The following is a 26,720-nucleotide window of genomic DNA, read 5'->3' as shown; positions in this document are numbered from 1 at the left end:
AAAATGAACTCACAATGGGCGAATTAGGAGCTGGTCACTCTCCTCCGCGGGGACAACCACCTCTACTTTACGTTTTGTAGCCATGTGCGTGTCAGATCTGACGTGTGAAATTTAAAAACAGATAAAAAATGATCGAGTCATTCTGCGATGAATGAATGAAGAGGGGGCGGCTTGAACGTCACACTTCCGCTAAAGTGCCAAAATACCGCCGGCGAGAAACAAAAGCGTTGAGGAACGTTCCGAGAGAGCCGTTAGTCGTTTTAAAAAATAAAATAAAATAATTAAATCCTTCACGGTACACACTGTTATTATTAATATATCTAAACACAACCTCAAGCTTTGTGTACACTTAACAATATATATGATTTACACACGTTTGCGCTCGATATTAAACTATAAAGATACTCCTTTCGTACGTCGTTACGTCCCCTTTAAGTGGTGTTGGGTGTAGGCTGTGAAACTCAAAGCGACGCTAAAAGAGTCAAAGTAGATAAACAAAAAGCTTCTTTCAACTATATCAACCATAAACGGCACATTAGGACGGCCACGGTACGAACGGGTGTGTAACTCTTTTTTTAAATAAATAAATAAATTTAATACATTTGTGTTTATCCACCGCCCCACCTCTCTTTAAAGTCTTAAAGTGTGAAAATGAATGCGGTGGGGGACATTTAAGGTGGAGTAGGTTGAGTTTCATACACATACTTGCTTATACTAATATTTTAGTGTGTTTAAAATAAAGCTTTCGGCTACATGTACATTAACCAGCTAGAGTCCAACGTAACCTGTTGATTCATGTGTCTGCTTTATATTTTATATCGTAGAGGGGCTGTGTTGTTAATATTTTATGCCTCCCCCTCAAACCTTCATCTAAGTCCGGATACACCCTCCAAGACCTGTAGTAATAATCCGCTCTATGATGGAGGGAGATGATAGTGTTACAGCAGCAGCAGGTGTAACAGATCAACTGGTTTCCCGATTTAACTGGTGCCCAACGGCAGCGGTTACTCGATAATATAAGCACCCCAGATGTGTCGTTATAGTGTTATATTGGCATGTTATTATTGTAACGTGCAGCTTTATTCTCCAAAATCATTAAGAGATTTTAAAAATGTCATAAAAGTTATAAAAATTAAAGTAAACTGAAAGTAAAATATAAGTTTGAGGAAATTCATACTTGAATTTGTTGTTTTATTATAAGTTTGAGGAAATTCATACTTGAATTTGTTGTTTTATTATTTTTTAAGGACAGAACTAACCTGTGTTGGTTTACTCATTGATATTTTTCACATCATATTTGGATTATTATTTGGTTATTTTATTTTTTATGTACAGTCTGATAATGTGAATGGCTGTCACCACTGTTGTAGTCAAGGCCACCTGAACCGAGACCAAGACCACAGTGTATCGAGACCAAGACAAGACCAAGACTTTGAGGGTTTGAGACCTAGTCAAGACCAGACCAGACAGTGTATACTTAGGTGGTTTATATTTTCCAGATGTCTTTAGGTGAGTGCTGCATTGCAGAATTTACCTCCTGCTAATAATAATAAAAAAAAAAAAATCCAGAGTCCTCTTTGTCCAAAACCGAGGAAAGACGCAGTCAATTCCAAGACAAAAACAGAGTCTGGTCTCGGGACCAAGACCGATCTTGTAACAGATCAACTGGTTTTTCCAATTTAATTGGTGCCCAACAGCAGCAGTTACTCAATAATATAAGCAGCACAGATGTGTCATTATAGTGTTATATTGGCATGTTGTAACGTGCAGCTTTATTCTCCAAAATCAAAAAATCAAGTCAACCCTACTCTTATAAAATTTGTAAACTGAAAGTGAAATATAAGTTTGAGTCAATTCATACTTGAATTTGTTGTTTTATTATGTTTTCAGGACAGAGCTAACCTGTGTTGGTTTTTCTGTGTTACTCATTAATATTTTTCACATCATATTGAGTTATTTAAATTTTTTCTGTATGTATCATGATTGCTTTGATTGACTGGACTAACAGTCTGATAATGTGAATAGCTGTCACCACTGTTGTAGTCAAGGCCACCTGAACCGAGACCAAGACCACAGTGTATCGAGACCAAGACAAGACTAAGACTTTGAGGCCAAGACCAGACAGTGTATACTTAGGTGGCCTATATTTTCCGGGTGACTTTAGGTGAGTGCTGCATTGCAGAATTTACCTGCTGCTGTAATAAATAAATAAAATCCAGAGTCCTTATTGTCCAAAACCAAGGAAAGATGCAGTCAATTTCAAGGCAAAAACAGGGACTGGTCTTGAGACCAAGACCGATCTTGAGTAATACAACTCTTAAATTATGTCATGATTTACATTCAGTTGTTCATCATCTCTGTTGAGACTTGCGGAGTCAGTCCTATCGTGTGTTTAACACTGTGGTCCGTGATGATTCAGGTTGCTGAGGCTGGCTGGAGGGCTGGATGTGGCCGTCATGGTGAACGATGTTCCGGAAAGTCAAAAAGCGCCACAGCAGCAGCAGCTCGCAAAGCAGTGAGATCAGCACCAAAAGCAAAGTACAGCAACACACACACATGGGTGTCATGACAGAGCCACTTTCTCCTTGTTGAATTTAAGCTGACACTCTCTCATGTTTCTAACTCCGTGTAGTCTGTGGACTCCAGTTTGGGAGGACTCTCCAGATCCAGCACCGTTGCCAGCCTCGACACAGACTCCACCAAGAGCTCAGGTCAGTCTCTCTTTTTCCTCTTTCCTCTTCCACTCATCTTTTCTTTTCTAAACTGATTATTCGATACACGCCCTCTGTAGGTAACAGCACGTCTGAAACATGTGCTGAGTTTCGGGTGAAGTATGTGGGCGCCATCGAGAAGTTACAGTTTGACATGAGCAAGACCCTCCAGGAGACTCTGGACCTCATCAACTATATCGATGCTGCTCAGGTGAGATGCTGGTGAAAGATATTGAGATGATTTGCTCTCCCGCTCGCTCCAGGCTCACAGTAATCAATATCATCATCATTCACCTACGCTATCGTAGAGAAGACGCTGTAAATATGCCGCTCCTTTTTACAGCAAGATGGAAAGCTGCCCTTCGTGCCTGGAGACGAAGAGATGATTCTGGGAGTGTCAAAGTACGGCATCAAAGTGGCTTCACTGGACCAGTGTGTGAGTGGAGAAGTGATATACTGTGTGCTTCAGATTGAACGGTCATTGATTGGACGTGCAGCATTGCTGAGTCATCATTTTTCACACTGAGATATTCAGCATTTCGGATGAAGCTGAATTTTAGGGTTCTAGCTGTGCAACGGTCTTTCTTAGACGCATAATACACATGAAGAAATACTTCTAATGAGTCAGTAATTACCTGTTTTTAATTGTACCTTTGGTCAGGATGTGCTGCATCGCCACCCTCTGTACCTGATAGTGCGTATGCTGTGTTACGATGATGGCCTGGGTGCAGGGAAGAACCTCCTGGCTCTGAAAACCACCGATTCAAAGCAAGAGGAGTGCAGCATCTGGGTGTACCAGTGCAACAGCTCGGTGAGCACGACTGAAACAGTTTACTGGATGTGGGTATATCATCTGTCTGGGGTCATCTAGCCCGTCAATAAATGCTGTTTAATCATCTGTCTTGAACAGGAGCAAGCTCAGTCCATCTGCAAGGTACTGTCGGCTTCTTTTGACTGCGCTTTGACATCAGACAAGTCCTGAGGCCGGAGACTGTCTAAAAGAGTAATGAAACAACTGCAAAACCAGCAACAGTAAATCAGGAGACCAACACCGTGACTGCATTTTACCAAAAACAATGCTGTCATTTCCCTTTTTTTTCTTAAACTTTGCTATTTTTTTGGAGATTAACTGCAGGAAAACATGATTAGGTCGTTGTAACGGTGCGTCACACACGCCCAGTGTTGTATTATATGTATTATCACCCTCCCATCATCCTCCAGATGAGACAGAATTACTGTGAATTAGTCTGAATATTTTCCTTGGAATCTGATTCCTTTACCTCACGTCATCCTGTGTGATAAAGTCACGAGCAAACAAAGTAGAAAAAGGGAAATGGTTACATTTTTTTTTTAAAGCATGCGTCATGTAAATGAATCATATTTAATGTAAATTATGGCACAAAATGGTACATAATGTTGTAACCCGTCTCTATCCAGTTTACGATAATTCAACACGATACACAGATTTGACGACGTGAACACGGTTCGGTTGTCTTCACATGGAAACCACTCAGATTATTTTTAAATTTAAAGGTCCAGTGTGTAAGATTTAGGGCAAACATGGAATATTATATTCATAACTATGTTTACATGCATGTATAATCACCTGAAATTAACAATCGTTTTGTTTTTGTGACTTAAAAAATGATACTTTTATGTCCACAGTGGGAGCGGGTCCTCTTCCATTGTGACCACCATGTTGAAACACCGTGTTTCTACAGTAGCCCAGAACAGACAAACTAAATACTGACTCTAGACAGGGCCTTTTTAAATGTTGTTTCTCCTTTTATACTAGGTAGGCGAGGGTGATGCGAGGAGATTGCAATGCAGTGTTTACACCACTTGATGCAACTAAATCCTACACACTGGACCTTTTTCAATGTCCTTTTGTTGTGTTTTTCTGTGACAAACAGTATTGGTACAATAACTTTTTCACTTGAAGGTACATTATACAAACTTGTGTGACTTGTACTAATTTTTAATGACTTTTATTGTGTCTTGTTTTATTATTATTATTGGTACCAAAAGCTTGATATGTTCTCTGATTTGTTGTTTTTAAAATGAACTGCCTCCATTAGACTTGCTGAAACCACATAAAACCTAATAGGCTGTTAGAAGAACGTGTCATAGTACTAACTTCATCGTGTATATAATAACATCCCGTTTTTCCTTTTCAACACGGTACGGTTGAAGATGTTTGATAATAAGGAAATAAAAGAATTTGATTCGGTACAATAAAAGAGTGAAGAGCTTTTGTTTTTGATAATTATTAAAGTGTCATTTCTCCTTTTTCTTTGTTACCCTTGAGTTACCCTTCTGTCTTGTATTGCTGTGTATGTTTTGACACTGCAGACAAATATTCACCATTAGAGGGAGCTCTTGATACATAATCAGACTTTTGCTTTGGGCAAAAAAATCAGTCAAGCTGCGTTATGTTTTTAAAATTCAGGTCATTAGCATAAATTGTTGTTTGGACTTGAAACATGATGTGCTGCCTGCAGTACTTTTGTCAAAGTAGGCGTTATTATTTGCACAAATGGGTCATACACTCCTCGTTACACTTAAGAAACACACCAAAGCCTTGTTAATATTTCATATTTTTATTATTCCAGTTTCATTTTTCCCATTTACTTGCACAATAGAGTTAAGAGTTGATGCAGTGACAGTTAATGAGAATGAATTATTGTCCCAGTTTTGGTGTGTATGAGTGTATTTGTGCTTTCGCTACACACAAACAAACACACACACAGGTCCAGCTGAGGTTGTATCTGCAACTTTTTGTCACCACGGCACGTTAAAAGACATTTTCTGCCCATGTTAACTTTTTTTTCTCCTTTTTTTTTTTTTTACATTTAAATATCAACAAAACAAAATCTATTTACACGAATAGATTAAATCTTCCTGTTTCCAGTGAGTTCATATTATACGTGATGAAGAGAGCAGATCAGCTACGATTCACATGCTTCTCTTCTGGTCATTCACAAATCCATGGAAGGCTCTGGTTTCAGGTTAAATGCCTAAATATCAACATTATGAACATAAAGAAAGTTGCTCTGCAACCAAAAATGGAGTTAATTACATTGAATGTTTTATATTTCTTTCATAACACTATAGATAAACTCACCTTTCTACATTATAGGACCCCGGATGTGAGAGGTTTAAACTAGTAGAAAGGAGATTCCTTTCTCTTTGTCTGCTTTGTATATACAATGAAAAATATGGAGAGCCTGTCGGAGTCTGAATGCACTCAAAGGAAAGAGGAAGCAACAAAAGTCACAAAGCTACCTCTTTCTTTTTCATCACATTCCCACACGCTCTCTCTCTCTTTTTTTTATTACTTCAATATTCTTTCAATCTGAGCTTATTCTGTTCAGACAGGACATGCACACACACACTTTCCTACTCCTCTAATAAGGCAGGTGACAGGCAAAGGTAGCCTGAGGTGACAGACTCGGCATAAAAAAAGGTAATTACTGGCTGTTGCAGCTCCAGTCAGTCTCATCGTTTGACCTAAAACAATACAGGAGGAAGAACCTGATGCTGTTGAATGTTATCTAACTAATAGTACAGGCTGTGTGTGTGTGTGTGTGTGTGTGTGTGTGGAGAAGAAGTCACAGAAGATGGGTGACGTGGAACTCATTTGCGCTCGTTCACTCCACACACTTGTGTGAAACCACTTTCTCACAGGTGTGTTGAGTTGGAGGCTATTTTTACATTATTTTAACGGCAGTCTGTCCTCAAAAATCAGGGACAGGGAAGCGCTCCCTCGGGCGCAGCTTCTAGCATATTCCAGGGTTAATTTAGCACCATTGGAAAAACCTCCACGCAGGAGGCCTACTACGGAGTTGGAAAGCAAGGTAGGCGTTTTAAAATCGCTCATGCACGGAGGTGGAATGTAAGCACGTCGACTGTTCACATTTACAGTTGTTAGTAAGATAAAATACATTGCTGTCGTCTTCTCACTTCTATCACTTTCAGGACTGTCTGTACAACGCAGCTGAGCAGAGAACGGTTGAAATGAATACTGTACATATAACCTTCATTATGTCACGTCGTCTCGTGTTGTAACAAGGATAAAGACAAGGAAAGTGCATTTATTGCGAGAGGTCATTCACTACAATCATTTTTAAATCTTTAAAGAGTCTTTGTCAGCAACATTAACAGCAAGCATTAAAACCCACACACACACACACAGTCCCACGAGTCCTCACACCGCAGACTTTCTGGGTCCAGGCTACGGTTGCCACGATGACATGACGTACAGATTTGCAGCCGATGTGATGATACAGCAGTGACGCTTTAACAATGATGATGCCGACAAAACACCGGGACGATGGTGGAGGTTTTGTTGGCCGGCAGACAGAGACGGGTGAAGGAGGAGGAGGGATGCTGCCACCACCTCCCCCTCATGACGCTTCCTGAGACCCAGAGGAGAAACCGTTCAGTCAGCGATGAAGTGTACAAACGTAACCGGGAATGCTCCTCTTCTCATCGGATCGCCTTCGATGTGGCCTAGCTGTGAGGAAGAAGAAGACACAGAGGCGAGGTCAGAGGATGATGGACGGCAGCTACAAGTAGAGAATCACCTAGAGCACAAACGCAACACAAAACACCGCTAAACACAAGGGCTGCTTTTCAGATGAATCACTACTGAAACACCACCTAATGTAGCACATAGTGGACTATGAGAAGCTAAATGACATTACCACATTATATTACCTTGGCTGAGAGAGAAGCCAGAACTTATCATGTCCATTTAAGTCACTTTAAACGTCTTTTATACCTGCAAATAAAAAGCTAAGACTTGAGTCTGCACGTTTAGACGAGGCTAAAGGTTAAAATAAATACAGAATGATGGGAGTTAAAACCAGCACACTGCTCTAAACTCTGCTTCTACAAACAGAAAACATCCGTCTGTCATTTAGTTTACTTCTCCCATGAAATGTTTTCATTAAAAATGAAACTTGGTCATTTAGCTGTAAAAACCAGGCCAGTTTTATGACTCAAGCTACCAATTTTACTTCCAACTAAAGCACCGCAGTGATACTCCCTCCAGATGACTTCATCCCGCCTTCGTGCTGCCTCATTACTGTGCTTTCATTTCGATATTTTAGACGCACAAAGAGTGATAACGCTGGGACAGAGGAAGCATGGTGAGGCCCCCGGGGGACTCGCGGGTCAGAGACAGACAGAGGGGAGAGAGTGACTAAATACGGTCATTTCTGCAGAGGTGGCTCGGTGGAAAACAAGTTGCAGCTGGTTGATGTTCACACAAGGGGCTCCACAGAGGAAGCTGCAGCAGGCAGAAAGAGGAGGAGGGGGAATATCGGCCAGAGCGAGGTCATGGCTTTTTGCTTTTTAGCCGCCATGGTTACAGAGTGTGCTGACATCCACGGGACCGGAGTGGGACATGAACTGGACTGGGAAGAGCTTTGTGCTTAAATCTGATAACATGATGCAAGAATCCAAAATGCAAACACACACAAACACACAAACACACACACACAGACACAGAGACACACAGACACACACACACACACACACACACACACACACACACACACACGCACACCTCACAGCAGTGCGAGAGATACTGACCCACCACTCCTGGTCCTCTTCTCCATCCACCACGATCACCTCACCCTCAGAGAAGGTCAGCTCGTCTGGGTTGTCGGCTACACAGTTGTAGATGGCTTTCACTCGCTTCGGCCGCTGCTTCTGAGGGACGAAAACAAAGCATGCAAACAGGTTTGAGTTTGTGCAGCAGAGGAAGAAAATGGTAGAATCATGTGCGGTGGATACAGCGACGCAATGACAGAGCATTCTGTCTCATTTTGGTCTCTGTTATACTGTTGGATTATTATCATTGAGAACTGAGGCCACGTTACACTGACAGGAGATGAAGTCGGGATGATGATGTTCAGTGTCTTCTGATATTTCTCCTTTTTTTTACCCCAATAAAAGCTTTTCCTTTTTTAAATTAAAAGGTCTAAGAACAGATGATGTAAGAGATTCTGAATCCCTTTGAGAGAAATTTCAGACAGATGATGTAAGAGATTCTGAATCCCTTTGAGAGAAATTTCAGAGCCTGAAATGCCTGAAATGCCCGAAACATTTTGGTCTGTAAATGGCCTGTAAATTTAGTCATATATTTAGTTATATTCATATATATAGTCAGTTATATTAATCCAAATATAGTGGAATCTTTAAGTCTACTTTTATTAAGGGCTATATAAATAAAACTTTTTTTTAGGGTTCATCTCTCCATCACCATTTGTACAACTTAATTTACGTCATTAAAGTTAAATGGGATTTTAATTTGACTGATTTTCACAACAGATCAGTGTTTCTCAAACTTTTTACACCGCATACCACCTCAGAAAATAATCGGCTCTCTAAGTTATGACATGTTAAAACTATAGCAGCATAGGGAGACTTTATTCAGCTACGGTCAGTTCACACAGGAGGCAGATTTATGCCTAATAAGATTATTTACTGAACAGAACCAGAACCACTTCTCTTCCTAATATTTTTGAATCTTTCATTTTATCCTGGCGTCACACTTTAAGTCATCTCATACTTTATTTTAATTTGAAAAAATTGTTATATTTTGATTTGTTTCATTTAAATTAAAACCGCTGATTCATCCAGTGATATGTAATTGGCACAGCATGGGCACAAGATGAAAACATACGATACCTCATTGCCTGACAGACTAAAATAAATGCCTATTATTACTATTTGTTGGCTGTAAATTTGAACATTAGCCTTCCTCCTTAAAGACCCTAAAAGAAAGCTAAAAAGCTCTTTGCCTGTTAAGAGTACAGGAAGGAACTTCACTGCATGAGTAGACACTGGAAACACTGAGACAATAGGTCGACCTTAGTGTGCTGCAGGGAATTGCACAACACTAATAACGGAATAAACAGTGACTTGGGAAACCAGCAGCCCGTGAATCAGTACAACAGTATGAATGAATAAGCACTTTACAATAAATATCTGGATGATAACGAGAGGAAGAACGAGAGACTCACTGGGTAGGCCTTCCTCGGCATGGGGGCTGGAGGCAGAGATTGACCTATGGAGTTCTGGGGGCATCCTGGCACTTCCTTAGCTGGAACAGGAAGAGGAAATTATATCACAAAGACAACAAAACTTTCCACGTTTCCAGAGAAGGAACAGGATCTGACAGATAGTAGAACAGCTTGAACGTGACTGTACACTGAACAGACGCGGATTCAAAAGAATTGATGTTTTGTTCCTCTTATCTGTGTACTCACCTGGCCTTTCGATGGATTGCGTTCGATTTAGAGGTCCCCTGTTGAAGCTTTTATCATTGCTGTGAAACAAAAAAAGGATGTAAAAAAATGTGTTTTATACAACACAGTAATCAAATAAAAAGACAAGAAAGCTGTCCGGCTCTTAAACAGCTCTGTTACAGATTTATTACAGCACCATCAGCCCTGTGGGAGATTTAAAAAAAAAAGACAAAAGAGCGTCTGTGGAGGAGAGTTATCGCTCGTCTGGCTTGTCACAGGGCTTAGCCTGGAAGCTAATGAGGCGGCTAAACAGCAGCCATGTAGGCTCATTCGTTTTGGGAAACAACATTACAAGACAAGGAATTCACAACAGAAAGATACACAACCTCTGTTCCTGTGTGTGCGTGCAGTGACTTTTTACTGCAAAAACAGACACCTGCAGAAAAGTATTGTTCTTACCCTGCGGGAGATTTAGGCGGCACCACTCTGGACCCCGCCGGTCCCTGACCTGACTTGGACTGTATGTTCATGGCCTCCATCTTTGCCACAGGAGCAGGACCCAGACCTGGGACACAGACATTTTTGTTTCATGTTTTAGCGACATGTTTTCGTGCATGCCAAACAGATAAATCACTTGCTGCGGCTCTTGGTTTTGAAATTGCAAGTTTAAAATATCACATCATCAGTCCGTCCATTTATTCAAAATGATGTTTACACATTTAAATCAAATTCAATTCGAAAATTAAAGTTACCTTTTCAAAGATTTTGTCGATCATGTTATTGTAGAATCAAAGAAGAACATCAGCTCATGTGCAGGTACTTTTTGTGCAGATCATAGTTTTCCATGTTTTTAACTGGGCACATTTGTTTGAACAATATTTAGCTGATGTTTTATTTCCTCTCTCTGGGTACAGACATCTTTTAATTTAAACAAAACCAGCACCAGCCAACAATTTACAGGTCACTGTACAATGAAACTAAAAAGGTCCAGTATGCAGGATTTAGTGCCACCTAGCAGCGAAGTTGCAGACTGCAACCTAATGAATACGCTTCTCATGTCTCACCCTCTCCTTTCAAGCATGTAGAGAAAATATTATACACTAATGGAAGCACACTAAAGAATATTGTATTCCATTCCTGCAAAAGAAATATCTTACACACTGGACCTTTAACCTTTGATTTACTGTAGGTCTACTTTTAGAAGGAGGAAAGTGTCAATTTGTGTTCATACCTCCCGTTGAAATGAGTCTCATAGGAGGCATAGGAGGATGCATGTTGGGAGGGTCTGAGGACGACCTCTGTCGGCCGACCAGGTCTAAAGAACCGGGCTTCCAGCTGGTTGACGGTGACGACTGACCGATCCCTCCTAGACCGGATAACTGGACTGAGAAAGAGAGAGAGAGAGACGGAGGGAAAGAAGATGACAACAACCACTTTGAAAGCGAGGCTGAGTGTAATTGAAAGCGACAGTTAATGTGGAGAGGGAATGTGCAGAATGCCGCGGCTGCAGTGAGACGGAGGTGGGCAACACAGCTTGGTTGTTTCTCTTGCACTCTGCTGGCAGATCTCCAGGAGGCCACTAAAGATATTAAAGAGGGACCATGCTGGTCCTGTAAAGCTGTAATGACGTTTGTTTTTTTAGCAGCGCATAAACTGATGTGCATTACTAAAGGTTTTAGATTTTTTTTAAAAAGAAAAGAAATCCTGCCCGCCAGATTTTGGATCATTTCACAAGTAAAGAGGTCAACAACTTTCTGGCAAAGCTATCCATCCATCTGTCTCCAACGTGACTTCTCCCTCCAGTACCCAGACACATCTGTGGTGCTGAAACAGGTCAAAAAGTCACTGAGACCTGCATAGTAATTAACATAAAGGCCTTGGAAACCAGTGATACAAAGCCAGCAGAGACTAGATATTGTAGATTTAAATGAGGGTGTTCATCTAGGGCATATTTTATAAATATCACGTCCCTGAGGAAAGCAGACAGGTCAGATTCAGGTCACAGAGGTCATCAGGTATAGTTGGATCTGAACCTTTATCATGAGAAATGCTACATGCGTCTGCCTTTCACTCTTCTACTTCTGAGCTTACCCAGGTTCCTCGGGGGCAGGGGCGGAGCAGAGGTGGTGGAGGGCTGAGGCTGGTTGGTGCTGAGGATGGTGCCATAGGTCTCGTTGTTTACCAGGTTGGGCATGAAGGCACGCTGCTTGTCCTTGGTGTCACGGCTCGCAGAGCCCAGACCGGTCTGGTGGTGGGAGTTGCTGCTCGGGGTGTAACAGCTGACCGGACGCTCGTCTCTACGATGAGGGCTGGGCTGGAGGGGCAGCAAGGCGTCAGTGTGCATCAAAGGTAGGGTGTGCATGTAAGACTGTGAGATCGTGTGAGGATGTGATGCGTCATTCAAAAGGAGATTCATCTAAAAAATGCTGTGAGCTCAGGTTTAAACCACAATTTACTTTATCAGTAACAAAACAAAATGCTACTTTGTTTTAAACCAAGATTTATTAAGAAGCCTGTTAAAGGTTTGAGATTTTAAAACATCTCATTGTATACGTCACATTTAGCTGACAACACAAAAATGGGAAACAATTTAGTATAGTCCGACAAGGACATGTTAGTGCAGCAATAATAATAGAGGGGGGTAGATTTAGTATGTCTAGCCGTTGTTGGTAATGTTGGAGAGGAGGTACTCTCTGAAGAGCTCGGTCTGTATGCCTGTATAAGGGCATGCAAATAGGTGGGTGCACCACCAGAAACTAATTTGTAGCGTGGGATCATTAAAGTCTAACAAATCTTATCTTAACTAAACTTCTATCATCTTTACCGCCATCTTTTAAGTCTTTCTTTGTGCGCAACATTTCAACATTACATGAAAGAAATCTTTCCACATAAATCTATCCACTCCAGATCCAGAATCCTCTCAGAGGGCAAACCAAACAACACATAAACAAAACAAACCGACCTGCAAATCATCAATGTTTAAAGTATTTTCTTTCCCTCAACGTCTCAGGGAATGTTTACTTACAAACTGACATCATACAAAATTCTATTTTTAATCGAATCAACAAAAAACGTGCAATTTTAATGGAATGAAACAAAGAGTCACCAAAGGAAATGGAGTTTGTTTGTTTTTTAAAATAAATACACTACAAGTTCAGTGTGTTAAAGCAGAAATCATCACACTGCTGGTGGGACCGCTTTATATTTCAGTACAATAAATAAAAAAGTACAAAAACAATAATGAATGAATTCAGCTTTTTACAGAAACTCTTTAGGGCTCTTTGATTATTTCATCCTCTGTAGCTGAATTTCTCCTTGCTTTCTCACTTAGCTGTTTAGCACTCTTCTTCTGTAAAAGCACAAAAACAAAAACAAAAGCACGTCTCACCTTCTCATCCAGATCTTCATCACTTTCATCCAAGTCTTCATGCTGCAGACACCATTCATATTCAACGTGGACGTGGGCGTTGAATTTCCCTGCCAGCGCCTGGTTCAACTATACACACAAACACAAATGACGGACTGCTCTTACACGGTCTCGGGAAGCAATAAGTTTGCAGGCATAATCCAGGACTGAACACAGTGAGCTCACCAGCTCTTCACACTGTAGGTGTTTGAGCCTCCGAGCGATATCCAGCGGTGTCTCCCCGGCCTCATTAGCTGGAGGGGAAAACAACAGAAACATATAATCACTGTTGTATCCACATGCCACATGAGCACAAACACACGGCCCATTTTCTTTCCTCCCTTTTCACTGTGACATGAGAAATGTGTAATTAGACTGTTTCCCACACTAAACAACTCTCTGGTTTCTCCCTGTCCTCCTTCTCTGTATCTATTATCTGGCTGTTTTGTTGATTTCAGAGCCGAGTAGAAAGATTAGTGTTGTGAGAAACAGTTGCCATGGTCTGCTGGCAAAGCCCAGACCTCTGGGAACTAAACCTGAAAGACTTGGACCACATGACTGAGAGGATGAGAGCCAGTGAGAGAAAACATTTGTCTGAGACAGTGGAAGAAGAAGTATGCAGATCATTTACTAAATAAACTTAGGAAGAAATAACACTACGACAATGTAAAATGTTCTGTTAAAAGCTGGAGTAAAAGTACAGAAGTATTAGTATGCAGAAAGTACTAATTATGCAGAGTCTCCCTTTGCATAGTGGTACATATATTATAGGATTATTATCACCTATGCATTAACAAGTGAGCAGTATTTTGGTTGTAGTTGTTTGAAGTTTTTAACAAGATTAATCAACAAAAATCTCCAAAGTTATGAATCCATCCACTGCCGCTCCCCTTTAAGAGACCAGCAGCAGGTCCTGAGTCAGTTGACTCTTATCGGAGAGGTGAACGAGAGTAAATATTGGACTCATTTTTTACGAGCCACATATGTTCTGAACACTCAGACACAAAAATGCTGTTTTCAGACCGATACATCAGGAGAAAATTAACTTTTGAGACCTCACACTCTCCGCAAGAGACTCTCTTCTCCTTCTCCATCGGTACTAAATCGTCAGCCTGGTTTCACCAAAGATGATCTATAGCACCTGAACTAAAGCTTAACTTTCTAAATCTTTCATCCATCTGCATGATGTTCACACACAGACCAATTTAGGAGACAGGAAGTGTAAACCCTTGCATACCACTGCTGCAGATTGTAAAACTGTATCTTCTCTTACAGAAAATCTTAACTGACGGTGTGTTTTCTTACCGATCTCTATGGAGGCTTTCCCCCGCAGCAGCAGTTTCAGACACTCACTGTTGTCGGTCAGGCAGCAGTAGTGCAGCGCTGTGCTGCCTTTGACCGTCTGCTTGTCCAAATTCAAACTGCAGAGGGACAAAAAACACAAAGAGGAAAACTTTAAATCCAAACACAGGAGGCCTCTCCAAAAACATCTACACATGATCAGTGACAATGTTTGGGATGAAAATAGTGGGGATGAACTACATCAAATATTACTCCTCCTGTGTTAATGTCGTATAATTTCTTTTTTCTATTTATTTCTTTTTAGTAACTTTTATTTATTTGGTTTTTCTGTTTTTTATTTACTCATCTGCTGGTGGTTATGGCTTTGTCTGTCCACATTTATTTATTTCATCTAATGGACTTCCATATCTTATTTACAATGACATACACTACTCACAAAAAAAAGTTCAGATTTGGGTATAAAAACGTGAATTCAGTTTGAAATTCCTCATTCCTGTTCAAAGTGGTAAAACGTCAAGAGCTCACTTTAGAGTGTGCTGTATGTTCGAGGGCCGATGTCCAACGCTCTTTACTTTGTTATTTATTTTTTGTTTTGTTGAAAATTCCATAAATTAATGATATATAAAAACAATTATTACAACAAAACATGTGGCATAAGCCACACAACACATATGTAAAGGAATGTTATGACTGGGAAATACATAAATAGGAAAATATGTTTGCAAATTTTATTTTGGGTGTTTTACTGCGTCAAACCAGTGTATGTTATTCTTTAAGTGACAGATAACTGATGTGAAATACAAAGGTGTTGTGGTCCTCTGTCGTCTTCTTGCTTTGTTCACCTGTTCTGAGTGAGGAAGTCGACGATGTGAAGAGACGTTCGATCCACCAGTCTGACAGCCAGATGAAGCGCTGTCTCACCTTGCTCCTAAAATAAAAGGATAAAACATTAGCGTCATGTTTTTTTTATATTCCTCCGGGAATATGAAAGGTAAAGAGCAAGAACGATGCAACAGATTATCAGGAGTAAGAACTCTGTTAGATATGTTGTGTACTGACGTGTCCGTTGGCCAGAGGTATGGGCTCCATGAGATCAACTCCCTCGGCGTAGACCTGGATGAGGGAGAAGATGTCCCGGGCCTTCACTGCGTCACACAACGTGTGCAGCCGCGACGTCGGATCGGGGCACTTCTTCCTCGCGAAACGTTTCTCTGTGTACTTGGCGGTGATGAAGTCTTTCCTCGCCTGCCTGGTGGGAGATACGATGAGGTCTCTGCTCAGTTACAGCCATTTCATTTATGGTTTGATGGTGCATGAACACTGAGGATAACTCACTTAATTAAACTTTTGTTACCAACTGATTACCATTTCAAAGGTTGATGGGGCTTTATAATTAGGTATAAGTAATAAAAAGTAGATTGTAAACCTTTTTTTAACCACAATAACATTACATTAAGGGTACATTCAGACATAATCCGGCGCTGAGGTAAATCACTGCAGGGTTGTGGAGCGTGTTAGGGAGTATAACTTAATTATACCGATTAACCGGTTTAATCAATGCTGGTGCTCCCTCACTCTCATTCTCTGTCTGTCTTTCGACCAGTGCTCGCTTTCTCCCTCTATCTCTGTCTCTGTCTTAAACCATCGGACACAAACCGAATTAAGCTTCTTCGTGTCTCTATTTTGCAGCGTAAGTTGCCAGTCAGACACACATTTAAAAGCTGGGTGCATGACATTTCAGGCTGACTGTGGAGGTTTGACCAATCAGTGATCTTGTTTCTCAAGAGCCATTTTGAAGATCAAAATCTGTGGCCACCGCCATGTTGGCAGTCCTGCCTTCTTTGCTTCCCGGCTAATCTAAAAATTGGCAACGATTTGGATCATCAGTGGACCTGAGGTATGCCTGGGTGCTCAGACAAGCCATCTGTAACAGCACCTACCTCTCAATCAAAGCGTCCATGTTGATAATTATGCATAACTTTAAGCCTTAATATAATTTGAAATCGTGAGTTATATAAAAAATCAGACTCATTACAGTTGTCACGAATGGGAAAATGAGCTAGAGAGACCAAAACTGTTTTTTTGTACCAGGCTGTAAACATGTTTATTTCTGCTCTGAAGTTTGACATTTTAACATGGGGACTTATGGAGATTGACTTGTTCTGTAGCCAGCCTCAAGTGGACGTTTGAGGAACTGCAGTTTTTGGCACTTCCACACTGACTTCACTTCACAGCCACAGAGGTTGTCGCTCATCTCTAACACTTTGTTAAGAGAATATTAAAAGTAAAACGTGATCAATCTTAAAATGTCTTAAATGTTAAAAAAAATATGATGATTGGTGATTAAGTAAATCAGCCTTCAGGAACACGCTAACTATACATAATCAATGTGTTTTAACCTTTTAACCTCCACAGTACATTAGTGGTTAAAAAGTGCCAATATGTCACAGTGAGGGTGTCACTCTTTCTGTGGCAGACTGTAATGGGATACAAGTAAGAAGACAGATAGAGGGAGAGATGCGGAGGAGAGAGAGGTTGGAGGGGTGACTTACATGTCACTGGTTGGGTTGGGTTTCACCGCATTTTCAGCACTTAAACAAGCCTCCATGATTTCATTAAAGCCTGCATTCCCCACATTCTTGGCCAGCTGTGGAGCACACACACACATACAAACACACGAACACAGACACACACACACACACACACACACATTAAAAACAAGACATGTTTATTCATCTTCTTTTCCAGATCAACTCACACCTCCATCAGGAAGCAGTACAGATCATGAACTGTGTGTGTGTGGAGCGTCGTAAACGCAGCCAACGCCAGTCTGGCGAACACGACTGGCGTCTTAACACTGAGGCAAGCGATCACGACTGGAAGCATTTAATCCTGACCGTCCCACAGGCGGTAAATCTCCGCACCAAGACAGTGATTAGAAAAGCCAAAAGAAATGTCAGCTATTCTGAGCGTGGAGACGTCCAGAGCTGTTGGAGGAGAGAAACGAGGAGGCCTGGGAGGACGCTATTCTCGATTTATGAATGTAAAGTGATTCAGCAAGAGGATGGACTTTACCAAGAGCTCTGAGGTGCTGAGTACATCCAGAGTGAGGGACTGGATCCTGGAGTAGTGCACCCCCAGCTCCCTGTGGATCCCCGAGCATTCAATGCAGGTGAGGATGCCCAGGTTGGTGGACAGCCACGTCGGGTCTGGGAAAGAGAGAGTCATTAGAGCAAGGTAAAACGACACACAAGGGAAAAGAGAGAGAAATGAATATGACAGTGACACAGTCTCCTTGAGCAAAAAACGCCAAAGCAAAAGTAATTTCTGCAGCACGTGAGCTAACTTTGATGTGTCCTTGTGGAAAAGCGTGTGAGCTCTGGAAATGTAATAGCTGCCTGAGGGGCTTTTCACTATCTCATAGCACACAATGTCAGAGGAAAGTGACCGAGCCGGACTGTGGATAAGTCTGACCTAGATACTCTGTGCATGTGTGTTCCATGTGCAGTATGTAAAAGTATTCAAATGTCTGCAGGAGGAAATTTCACAGGATTTGAGGAAAAACTGATTTCAAAGTCGTGACAGAGGATCCAGTCTGGAAGAGTTTTCTGAGCCAAGGACTCACCATAGCAGTAGCAGTGGTTTGACATGCTTTAGCTCATAATGATGCGTCAATGTCACTAATAACACTTTCCAAAAGCATGCCACGCATTTTTAACCTGATTTTTCAGGTGGCAAACCACTTATTTTTCTTGATACATGCTTCAAATTTCATCATTTTCATTGTTGGCGGCGTTTTCTTTAAGTTAAGAATCAAAGACTAGGGTTGAATATATCACTCTGGGATTTTCTTTCCCCTAAATGAAGTTAGACTTTAACCACAGGTTATTGGATAATTAATTTACGTTCCTGACTGATCCCGGTCCTTGTGTCAGGACAAATAATTAATGACGTCACCGCTGCTGTGGCATCTTACACAACAGTCTTTTAATTTGGAAACGTGCTTATCGCTCCAGCTGATGGGTGATGACTAAAATACGTATTTTAATTAACTCGAAGAACAGAATCCAGCAAACAGTGCATCAGTACTGACTCTCTGCAAAACCTCAGATTACATACAGTGGCATGTGAAGGACACTGGTTAAGGATAATGGGTTAAGGTCACAATATAGCTACAACAATTACATGATGGTGTTAATGAGGTTTGGAGATACATCGACAATACTCAGGCGCGCACACGCATAAACATGGTCACACATGCTAAATATCAAGAGGTTCCTGCATGTATTTCTCCTGGGAAATGGAAGCAGATGCCTGGAAATCCAGTTATTTTCAATTCTCAAATAAAGTGTCCAGTTTCACATTTTCTAGGGCTTTTTAAATCTAGTTAGCTTCCAGCAACATTACTCATCAATCAAAAAAAACAAAACAATAAACAAGTAAATATGGTTGTCATTAAAACTGTGAATTTGGTCATTTCCTTGCAAGAGCTCTGGAAAAACTCCACAATAAATGCCACATCTCAAACACAGCGTCTGCTTATAACTTCATTATCCTGCAATGATCACGTCAACTGGAACAAAACAATAAAATACAAACTATAATAAAATGTCACCATGATCGGATTTCATCTCAAACAAGAATCATGTCAGCGCGAGATGATCTTCAGACCACAGTGAAATGAAATGATGATATGTTGCCTGTAAGGTAGAAAAACGTTTGGTATACTTTGGAGAAAAGTCTGCAAGAATGTAAAGTATGTCGATTTTCAGTTAATAAGCTTAAAAAACACACAAACCACCGCATAGACCCTTTTTTGGTCGGGAACAATCATTTTAAGATCATAAAAGTTTTCTCGATTCTCCATCTTTGTCACTCACTGGGCGCCCCGCAGTCACAGCACACGTCGTTTCCTGTCATCCTCTTGACCTCTCCGAGGATCGCCTTGGTCAGCTCCTGCACGATGTTGTTCTCGCCGACATGTTGGTCCCCTTTGAAGGCCTGATTCAACGCCTCCTCCTTACTGTTCTGTAGCACCGAGATCCAGCTGGAGGAGAGGGGGACAGGAGAAGTGAGTCAGGCAGATGGAAATGAGAATAATGACGGAGAGAAAAAGTAGGTTGAGAGGTGGAGACGGGGAGCAGACGAGGCAGAAAGTTATGTGATGACAAATGGAGGTAGTTAAAAATGGATGGGTGGATGGGAGTAAAAAGGCAGGAGGTGGGAGGTAAAGACAAGGTCAAACGTCTGACTGGGTGTGAGGTAGGAAGTGTGTGGAAAGTGGTCGAGGTGGTAAACAGGATGCACTTATGCACAACAGACACACAGAAAGGGAAGGAAGGAACAGGCACTTACATCTGACAGTCCTGGTCGTCCTCGGCCTGAAAGTGATACGTTCTGTCATCTGAAACAAAAAAAATAAATGAATCACACAACATGAGAAAGAAGAAAGAGAATGCGAATCAAAGAGCAGTGGAGACGGGAGTAAAAAAAAAAAGAAAAGTCCCTACAGAGGTCAGACAGAAAACAACAACAAAAAGTCTTCTCGCTCTTATTTCTGTCTTCAGATATGAATCACTCAATAGTAACCACGGAGACTGAGAACTATTTTTACACCACTGTATCCAAAGCAACTTAAACTATGTCATGTCTCCAGTGGCTGAAGATTAGCCCCTGCAGCTCAATGCCAGAATATCTTAAGTGCGGCTGGTCAGACATTAAAATATAATGTTTGTTGTTACACATTCTCTCCCTCTATGAGAAATATGAGCAATACAAAGTTTTTAGCGACATCTCACTGCCAGAAAGAAAGCAATGAGCTGTTGATTCCAAATTAATTGAAACGTCTGCAGCTTGTGCTGTGGGGTTGATTTCTTTGACAGGAGCAGACTTTTTTCAATATGAACTGATTCCATTATGCGAACAGTAAAACCCGACAACTTCTCCGAGACTGAAAAACCAGCTTAACGTTGGCTTGCTGCAGTCTGCTAAACAGAAAAACCTTTTGAAATCCACACTGCTGCACAGCAAATCTTGGCCTGCTGCTGCTGCTGCTGCCGCCTGGATGAATAGAGCTAATTAAACTGAGGCGCCTGAGTGCTACACACACAGATTGGGGAAAGAAAAAAGAAAAAAAAACACAACAATACGAGGGGGTAAAAATCGGTTGCTAACAGCGAGCAGAGACCAAAATATAACGCAGGCGACATATATGATGAGGAGGAAAGGCTGGACTTACGGGATATGAGGTCAAAGCTTCTCTTCTCTTCGGGGTTGTGTTTCACCTGGCAGGTGAGCAGGTTGAGTTTAGCTGGTGGCCGGTTGGCCTGCCAGAGAGAGAGGGAGAGAGAGAGAGAGGGAGGGTAACAACAACCACATAGATGAGCGGGAGTGTTGGACTGCTGCTGGAGCCAAAATAAACATCTGATAAACTGCTATGTGTGAGATGAACAGTTCTGGTGAGAGGAGTTGACCGGGCCAGAGTTAAATCTTCATATGGGAACAAACAGAGTTCAAAGTTAAAGAGACTGAGCCGAGGCAGCGAGCGATGTGAGAGGAATGCTAACTTGAGCTCTCTGCTGCTGTCTGTTAATATATTCATGGTTAATGGGTGAAGATAATGACCGGCTGGGGACGCAGCCTGCAGCCAGGACACTGACACTCTAATGTGTGTGTGTGTTTGGACTGAGGCTGAATGAAGTGTGTGTGTGTGTGGAGGTCCGCTCACATAAGTGCGCATTTGTTTTAATCAGGGCAAACACTCGAGATCCTGTCTTTTGTTTCGGGGCTTACTGTGCCGTGTGAGATGGTGAGGTATCCGTTCTTCGCTGTGCACTTTCTCTTCTGCCACACTTTCCTCAACCTGTGACACACAGAAGACGCCGATCAGCGCGTCACTTCAACAGCGGAAACAGACATTTATAAAATATTCAAACATGATCACGTGTTATAATACAGAACGCATGCATTAGTTATGACACACAGGCTGAGCGGTGCATTCATATCTATGCTTTAAAAAAAAAAAAGCTGCATCGTTAGATCTAAACTAAATAATCTTGTTCCAGGTTCTCCAACATGAAGATGTTGTATTCGTATTGTATGCATATTTATATTTTTCTCATATTCTATGTAAGAGCCACTTAATCCATGTAGCTCTATTTGGTATTGCAGTCTTAGTGTGCATGGACAGAGAACAAATCTGGTTAGCTGGTTCTGGAATTATCTCTGAAGTCAAATGAGGCTCGGATCGAAATAAGTTTTTGGATATCATATAGTCGGTAGTGGACCGGTTTTAGATGTGGAATTTTTTGGAACATTATAAGTTGTTCATTTCTAAATAAAATCAGCTTCATTTCAATTCGTGATTGCAAAAAGGTTTTTCGCAGGAGGACTGGGTCATGTTCATGGACACGTGTCAAAAATAAGATTACTCAGTAGACTAAGTGGCCTAGGCACCTGGGCATTTGGTAAACAGCCACTACGTTCAATTTCTGTATTTTTTATATTCTTTTTACCTACATTTTTAATAGTATTGTATTTTACTTTACACAATACTTACATATATATACTTTATATTTTACACTTTTTAATGCTGAGCTGACCGGTTCCTCTTGTCCAACACATTTGATTGTATTGTTGACCCTGTGTTAACCTGCATATGATAAATAAACCTGAAACTTGAATTGAAAATCTTTGCAGTTTGTCATTTAAAACACACAATTTGAAGACTTTAGCTTGTGTTTTGGGACATATTTTGCTATTTTATTTTATTTTATTAAGAAACTAATCGTTCAAATAAAAAAAGCAAACCCTTATTTTAACATATATAATTTTTTTTATGTATTATGTACAGTATGGCTAGAATATTTCAACTGCACTACCACAAATGATCAATTAAAGTTATTTTAAAAGCTCACCCGTCACTCTTCTTGTAAAGGTAGCCGCTGCGCTCTGTGCCGTGCTCCTTGTTACCCTGTGGCTGGTGCAGGCTGTAGGTGGTGCTCTGCCGCACCTGTGATTCCTGGAGGGGAGAAAAAAGGACACACAAATAAATCAGAGCCTTTACACAAATAAAAAAATAAATAAAAAAAATCAATAAAATGCAGGCACTGCATGTTGGATTTGCAAATCCACAGTGCAGTCAAGTGGGAGCCAGTGAAGCGTTAAATGGCTCTGATTTACGCTCTGCTTCTGGGTCTCCTCTGGGAATTTTCAAAGCAAGTACAGACAACAATAGGAGGGATTGCTGCTGAGAGCTGGAATGATTTTGTACACGAGGAAAAAATAAAAAAATAAAAATAAGAGCAGCTTTTCCACCAAAACAAATCACAGCCTGGATGTGTTTTACATGATTTAATGTTCAGATATTCAGGTTTAACTTCAAGGTAACAACAACAAGGACGAAACAAAGGCCAGATTTTTGTATGAGTGATGTCATTTCCTTTCAGGAAACACTACGGGGAAACAGAGAGGACGACTTCTGAAGGCAGGCGTTGACGGGGCTTCAGTGATTTCATTGGTGTGTGCTGTTATCAGCGCACACACACACACACACACACACACACACACACACACACACACACACACACACACACACACACACACAACAGGATAATCTTGGTAGAGCAGGAATGCAGCTACAGCTCAAGCTTTTCTCATTGAAAACGCATAAAAAAAAAGCACAACTTAAACTGAAACGTGGGAATTTTACATGTGAGCAAAAAAAAAGCTTATCTGCTGAAAAAACAAAAAAAAAACACTGATGTAGCAACTACAACTCAAGCGACACCACAATGAAAACGGGATGCAAACAACCACAGAGAAGTTTGTGTTTTGTTTTTTTTCCTCAAGAAATCCACTTACTCTCCTAGACTTGTTTCACAAAAGATGGAGGCAGAGAAGGAAAGAAAGAAAACAATCTTCAGATGAAACCAGAAGCATATACAAGAGTTTGCTAAGCACAGGCCTGGGGTCAGTAAAAAAAAAAAAATCACAACTCATTCCAGTGGTGGAAAAAATGGAAAATAGCAGCGCATAAGATAAGGTGCACAAGAGAGCTCTTATCGATGTCCACAATAGGAATAGAGTCTTAGATTAGTACAAACCAGGTTAAATTTAAGAGTTCAGTATAGTAGAATCTGATGTTTTTCATAGGAATTAAGTTGAAAGTCCATAGTGAGTGTGTGTTACCTCCTTCTGCTCCACCTGTAGCGCCGACTTGAGTACGTCTCGTAACTGAGTCAGCTGTTTCCTCTCCTCGTCCTGCACCTGTTTTATCTGTCGTAAAAAGGCAAAGTCGAGAACACAGGAGAGAAGCAACAGATGATACATAGATTATAGAAAATGTCAAGGGAAGAAGAGAAGACTGCAGAGACGCTGGTTTTCTCACCGTGTGCAGATCTGTGGCCAGTTTTTCTATGGAAGGTTTCAGGTTGTCCACGGCTTTCAGACCGTCCTGGAAGAAACTGAACGGGAAGCACGTGACATTAGAATCACAGAGATGTTAGAAAATAAGTCTGCATTGATTTAAAGTGTGTGAACTGACATTATTCAGGTCACATGGAGACATCAGATGATAACACAACAACTATAATATCACATAACATGTATAAGTCTGTGTAGGATGCTTACTTGCACTGCGCATGGAAGTACTTAATGAGGTTCTGCAGCAGGTCCACTCCCTTCTTGATTTTGATCTCGTTGACTTTGAGCAGATACTGCAAACATCATGAATAGTCAGACAGTGTGAGGTGTACAGACTTGAACACAAACCTTAGATCAAGTTTCATATGTGTGTGCGGTCTGTTTACGCTCTCTAATGTTTCATTTTAATAAAACCTAACTTGAAAGATAAAGATTTTTACTTTGAAGTGTTCAGATACGAGATGAAAGGGGTGTATATGTTTGAGATAGAGCCTGAGATGCCTGTTTTGAAGTACACAAACTTTTTTTTATTTATTTGTAGGCAAGTTGGTAAAAGGGTTATTTTTCCAAAACCACTACAGCCTGTTATAAAAGATAAATACATTTACTCAAGTACTTAAAGTACAGTTTTGAGGTAATCTACCTGAGTATATATTTATTTTATTATGCTGCTTCATATTTCCACTTCACAATATTTTCAATATAATCATTTTGAATATTTTCACTGCACTACATTCACTTAACATTTGCAGATTTAGTTTTTTAATACAAACTAAAAAATTATGATATATTACGTATTTCTTTTCTTTAGTTCATTTGTTTCATTCATACATTTTCACTCAAAAAGGTCCATTGTGTAAGATTTAGGGATCTATTTACAGAATATGGCAGAATATAATAATCATAATTATGTTTTCATTAGTGTATAATCACTTGAAAATATGAATCAAATTACAGATACATACAAATACAGACGTCTCTTCCACAGAGTGCACCATGTTGAACTACCATATATTTACAGTGGTGCAGAACAGACTAAACTGGCTCTATACAGGGCTTTCCTAAATGCAACTAAATACTATACACTGGACCTTTAAGTAAAAGGGTGAACGCAGGACTAAACTTGTAACATAAACTACTTTTGAAATATCTAAATAGCTTTTCCACCGCTGACTGTGTGCAGTTATTCTCTGAAAGTTTTTTTTAGGATGTTTTATGGTGCATATTTCATTTTAAATGACTTGTTTAGTTTGGTAAACATGTTTAAATAAACTGCAAACAGCGTCAATCAATCACTCTCTGACTTCCCATCACAATCCGACTAACCTCGCACATCTGTAGCTGAAAGAATCGTCTCTCCTTCTCCATCTCTTCGGCGATTTCCGCCCCACTGATTTCCGTCCTGATCATCCCGTGTTGCCTCGCATGTTCCTTCTTTTCCTTCTCTATCTTGGTGCTAGCAGGAAGTGACATCACAGGGGTCAAAGAGCATACAGAACTTCCACAACAACATAAACACACAAAAAACAGGGGGTATTGTGTAAAATCAGCCCTGCTGCCTGTCTGTCAGATAAAGAAGGTGGTCTTGTTAGGTGAGTTTAGAGGTGGTTGGTGTTAGATATGAAATTATATTGAGATTCTTGGGGGTTTATGGGTTAACAGTAATGCCAGTGTATCTATCTGTGCAGGTTAATGTCCTTCATTAGAGATGCATAATCCTCCACAGGTCGAAACACTGACAACAGAACTAAAAAAAATCCATTCTGATGCACAGCTAACAGTCATTACCTATTTTATAGTACTGCATGTCCATATGTATAATGTACTGAAGTAAACAGACTCTATTAGCAGAGGAGAAACATCTGGCTAAATGCACTGAGGCGGCACTGATTCCACCGAAAAAGCTGAAAAAGAGAGAGGAGCTTAACCTGCACAAAGCTCATCAGTGCTTTCAGACTGTGTCGACGTTTTTAACAATTAACATAAAGCCTGCTAACAAAATCAAACACTTGTAGTTGTCTTGTTTCTCATTGATGACAGAAATTAAAACCGGCACACATTTTAGAAAACAGATGTCAACCAGTGGGAATAACTCGAGCAGTCCTCATTCTTTGAGTCAGTCTGTTTCAATCCCAACAAGGCGACTTCATCTTTATACGTAACTAATGTGCATTAGGTATTTGGTTATGTAGAGATGATTAGGGTTAGATATGGGGTCAGTGTTTTAAAAGGTGAAGGATATATCTAGGAGGGCAAATTAGATAAATGAGATAAATTTCATACACCAGCTTGGCCTGACAGTCAGTAATAAGAGCTGATTTATCACAGACCATAAACTCTGCATACAGTATCTCGCACAGGCAATCAGGAAAAACACACCACACACAGAAGGGGAGGCACCAATCCATGCAACAGGGCATTCTTTTCCCATATGCTGTTGCAGCATATTCCCTACAAAAAGGATGCAGCGGTCTGTTCTCTCTCAGGGAGGCGGGACGAGTGTGTCGACGAGCGTCGCAAGGGTCAGCCCGGTTCATGTGCATCGAGACAGACTTCACTACCTCATGTTACGTCATCTGCAGCTAGTGCTCAGTGCAATTTATGATAAAAAAAACAATT

The 26,720-nt window shown here is 40.7% G+C and overlaps 2 protein-coding genes across 4 annotated transcripts in view; one reads left to right on the top strand and one right to left on the bottom strand.

Moving 5' to 3' along the window:
• Positions 1 to 417: 417 nt before the first annotated feature.
• itgb1bp1 (integrin beta 1 binding protein 1) lies at positions 418 to 4,943 on the top strand. The gene is made up of 7 exons (XM_010734886.3): positions 418 to 559; positions 2,420 to 2,538; positions 2,633 to 2,711; positions 2,792 to 2,922; positions 3,055 to 3,147; positions 3,373 to 3,522; positions 3,622 to 4,943. Exons 2-7 carry the CDS (start codon positions 2,467 to 2,469, stop codon positions 3,691 to 3,693), a joined length of 597 nt encoding a protein of 198 aa, XP_010733188.1. The 5' UTR covers positions 418 to 559; positions 2,420 to 2,466; the 3' UTR covers positions 3,694 to 4,943.
• Positions 4,944 to 5,290: 347 nt separating this feature from the next.
• The window catches only part of asap2a (ArfGAP with SH3 domain, ankyrin repeat and PH domain 2a), a 58,063-nt gene continuing 36,633 nt past the window's right edge, over positions 5,291 to 26,720 (bottom strand). Inside the window, exons 6-30 of one of the 3 annotated variants that reach the window (XM_027274901.1) lie at positions 25,428 to 25,557; positions 24,309 to 24,394; positions 24,067 to 24,142; positions 23,868 to 23,954; positions 23,541 to 23,549; positions 22,595 to 22,698; positions 21,471 to 21,540; positions 20,917 to 21,004; positions 20,034 to 20,082; positions 19,559 to 19,725; positions 17,754 to 17,887; positions 17,231 to 17,325; positions 15,738 to 15,927; positions 15,521 to 15,606; positions 14,682 to 14,797; positions 13,563 to 13,630; positions 13,359 to 13,466; positions 12,062 to 12,284; positions 11,202 to 11,354; positions 10,430 to 10,535; positions 9,992 to 10,050; positions 9,746 to 9,825; positions 8,310 to 8,429; positions 7,126 to 7,227; positions 5,291 to 7,079 (exon numbers count right to left, since the gene is read on the bottom strand). In XM_027274901.1, the coding sequence (XP_027130702.1) occupies positions 7,153 to 7,227; positions 8,310 to 8,429; positions 9,746 to 9,825; positions 9,992 to 10,050; positions 10,430 to 10,535; positions 11,202 to 11,354; positions 12,062 to 12,284; positions 13,359 to 13,466; positions 13,563 to 13,630; positions 14,682 to 14,797; positions 15,521 to 15,606; positions 15,738 to 15,927; positions 17,231 to 17,325; positions 17,754 to 17,887; positions 19,559 to 19,725; positions 20,034 to 20,082; positions 20,917 to 21,004; positions 21,471 to 21,540; positions 22,595 to 22,698; positions 23,541 to 23,549; positions 23,868 to 23,954; positions 24,067 to 24,142; positions 24,309 to 24,394; positions 25,428 to 25,557 (2,479 nt within the window). In that variant the 3' untranslated portion in view covers positions 5,291 to 7,079; positions 7,126 to 7,152. Of the gene's footprint in view, positions 7,228 to 8,309; positions 8,430 to 9,745; positions 9,826 to 9,991; positions 10,051 to 10,429; positions 10,536 to 11,201; positions 11,355 to 12,061; positions 12,285 to 13,358; positions 13,467 to 13,562; positions 13,631 to 14,681; positions 14,798 to 15,520; positions 15,607 to 15,737; positions 15,928 to 17,230; positions 17,326 to 17,753; positions 17,888 to 19,558; positions 19,726 to 20,033; positions 20,083 to 20,916; positions 21,005 to 21,470; positions 21,541 to 22,594; positions 22,699 to 23,540; positions 23,550 to 23,867; positions 23,955 to 24,066; positions 24,143 to 24,308; positions 24,395 to 25,427; positions 25,558 to 26,720 lie in introns of all 3 variants that reach the window. The other 2 variants (XM_027274900.1, XM_027274902.1) reach the window with 2 other exon arrangements.

Source organism: Larimichthys crocea, chromosome XXIV (assembly GCF_000972845.2).
Source record: "Larimichthys crocea isolate SSNF chromosome XXIV, L_crocea_2.0, whole genome shotgun sequence".
In the NCBI taxonomy this organism is placed as follows: Eukaryota; Metazoa; Chordata; class Actinopteri; family Sciaenidae; genus Larimichthys; species Larimichthys crocea.
Note: the sequence above shows the minus strand (reverse complement) of the source record. Positions and strands in the feature narration are given on the sequence as shown.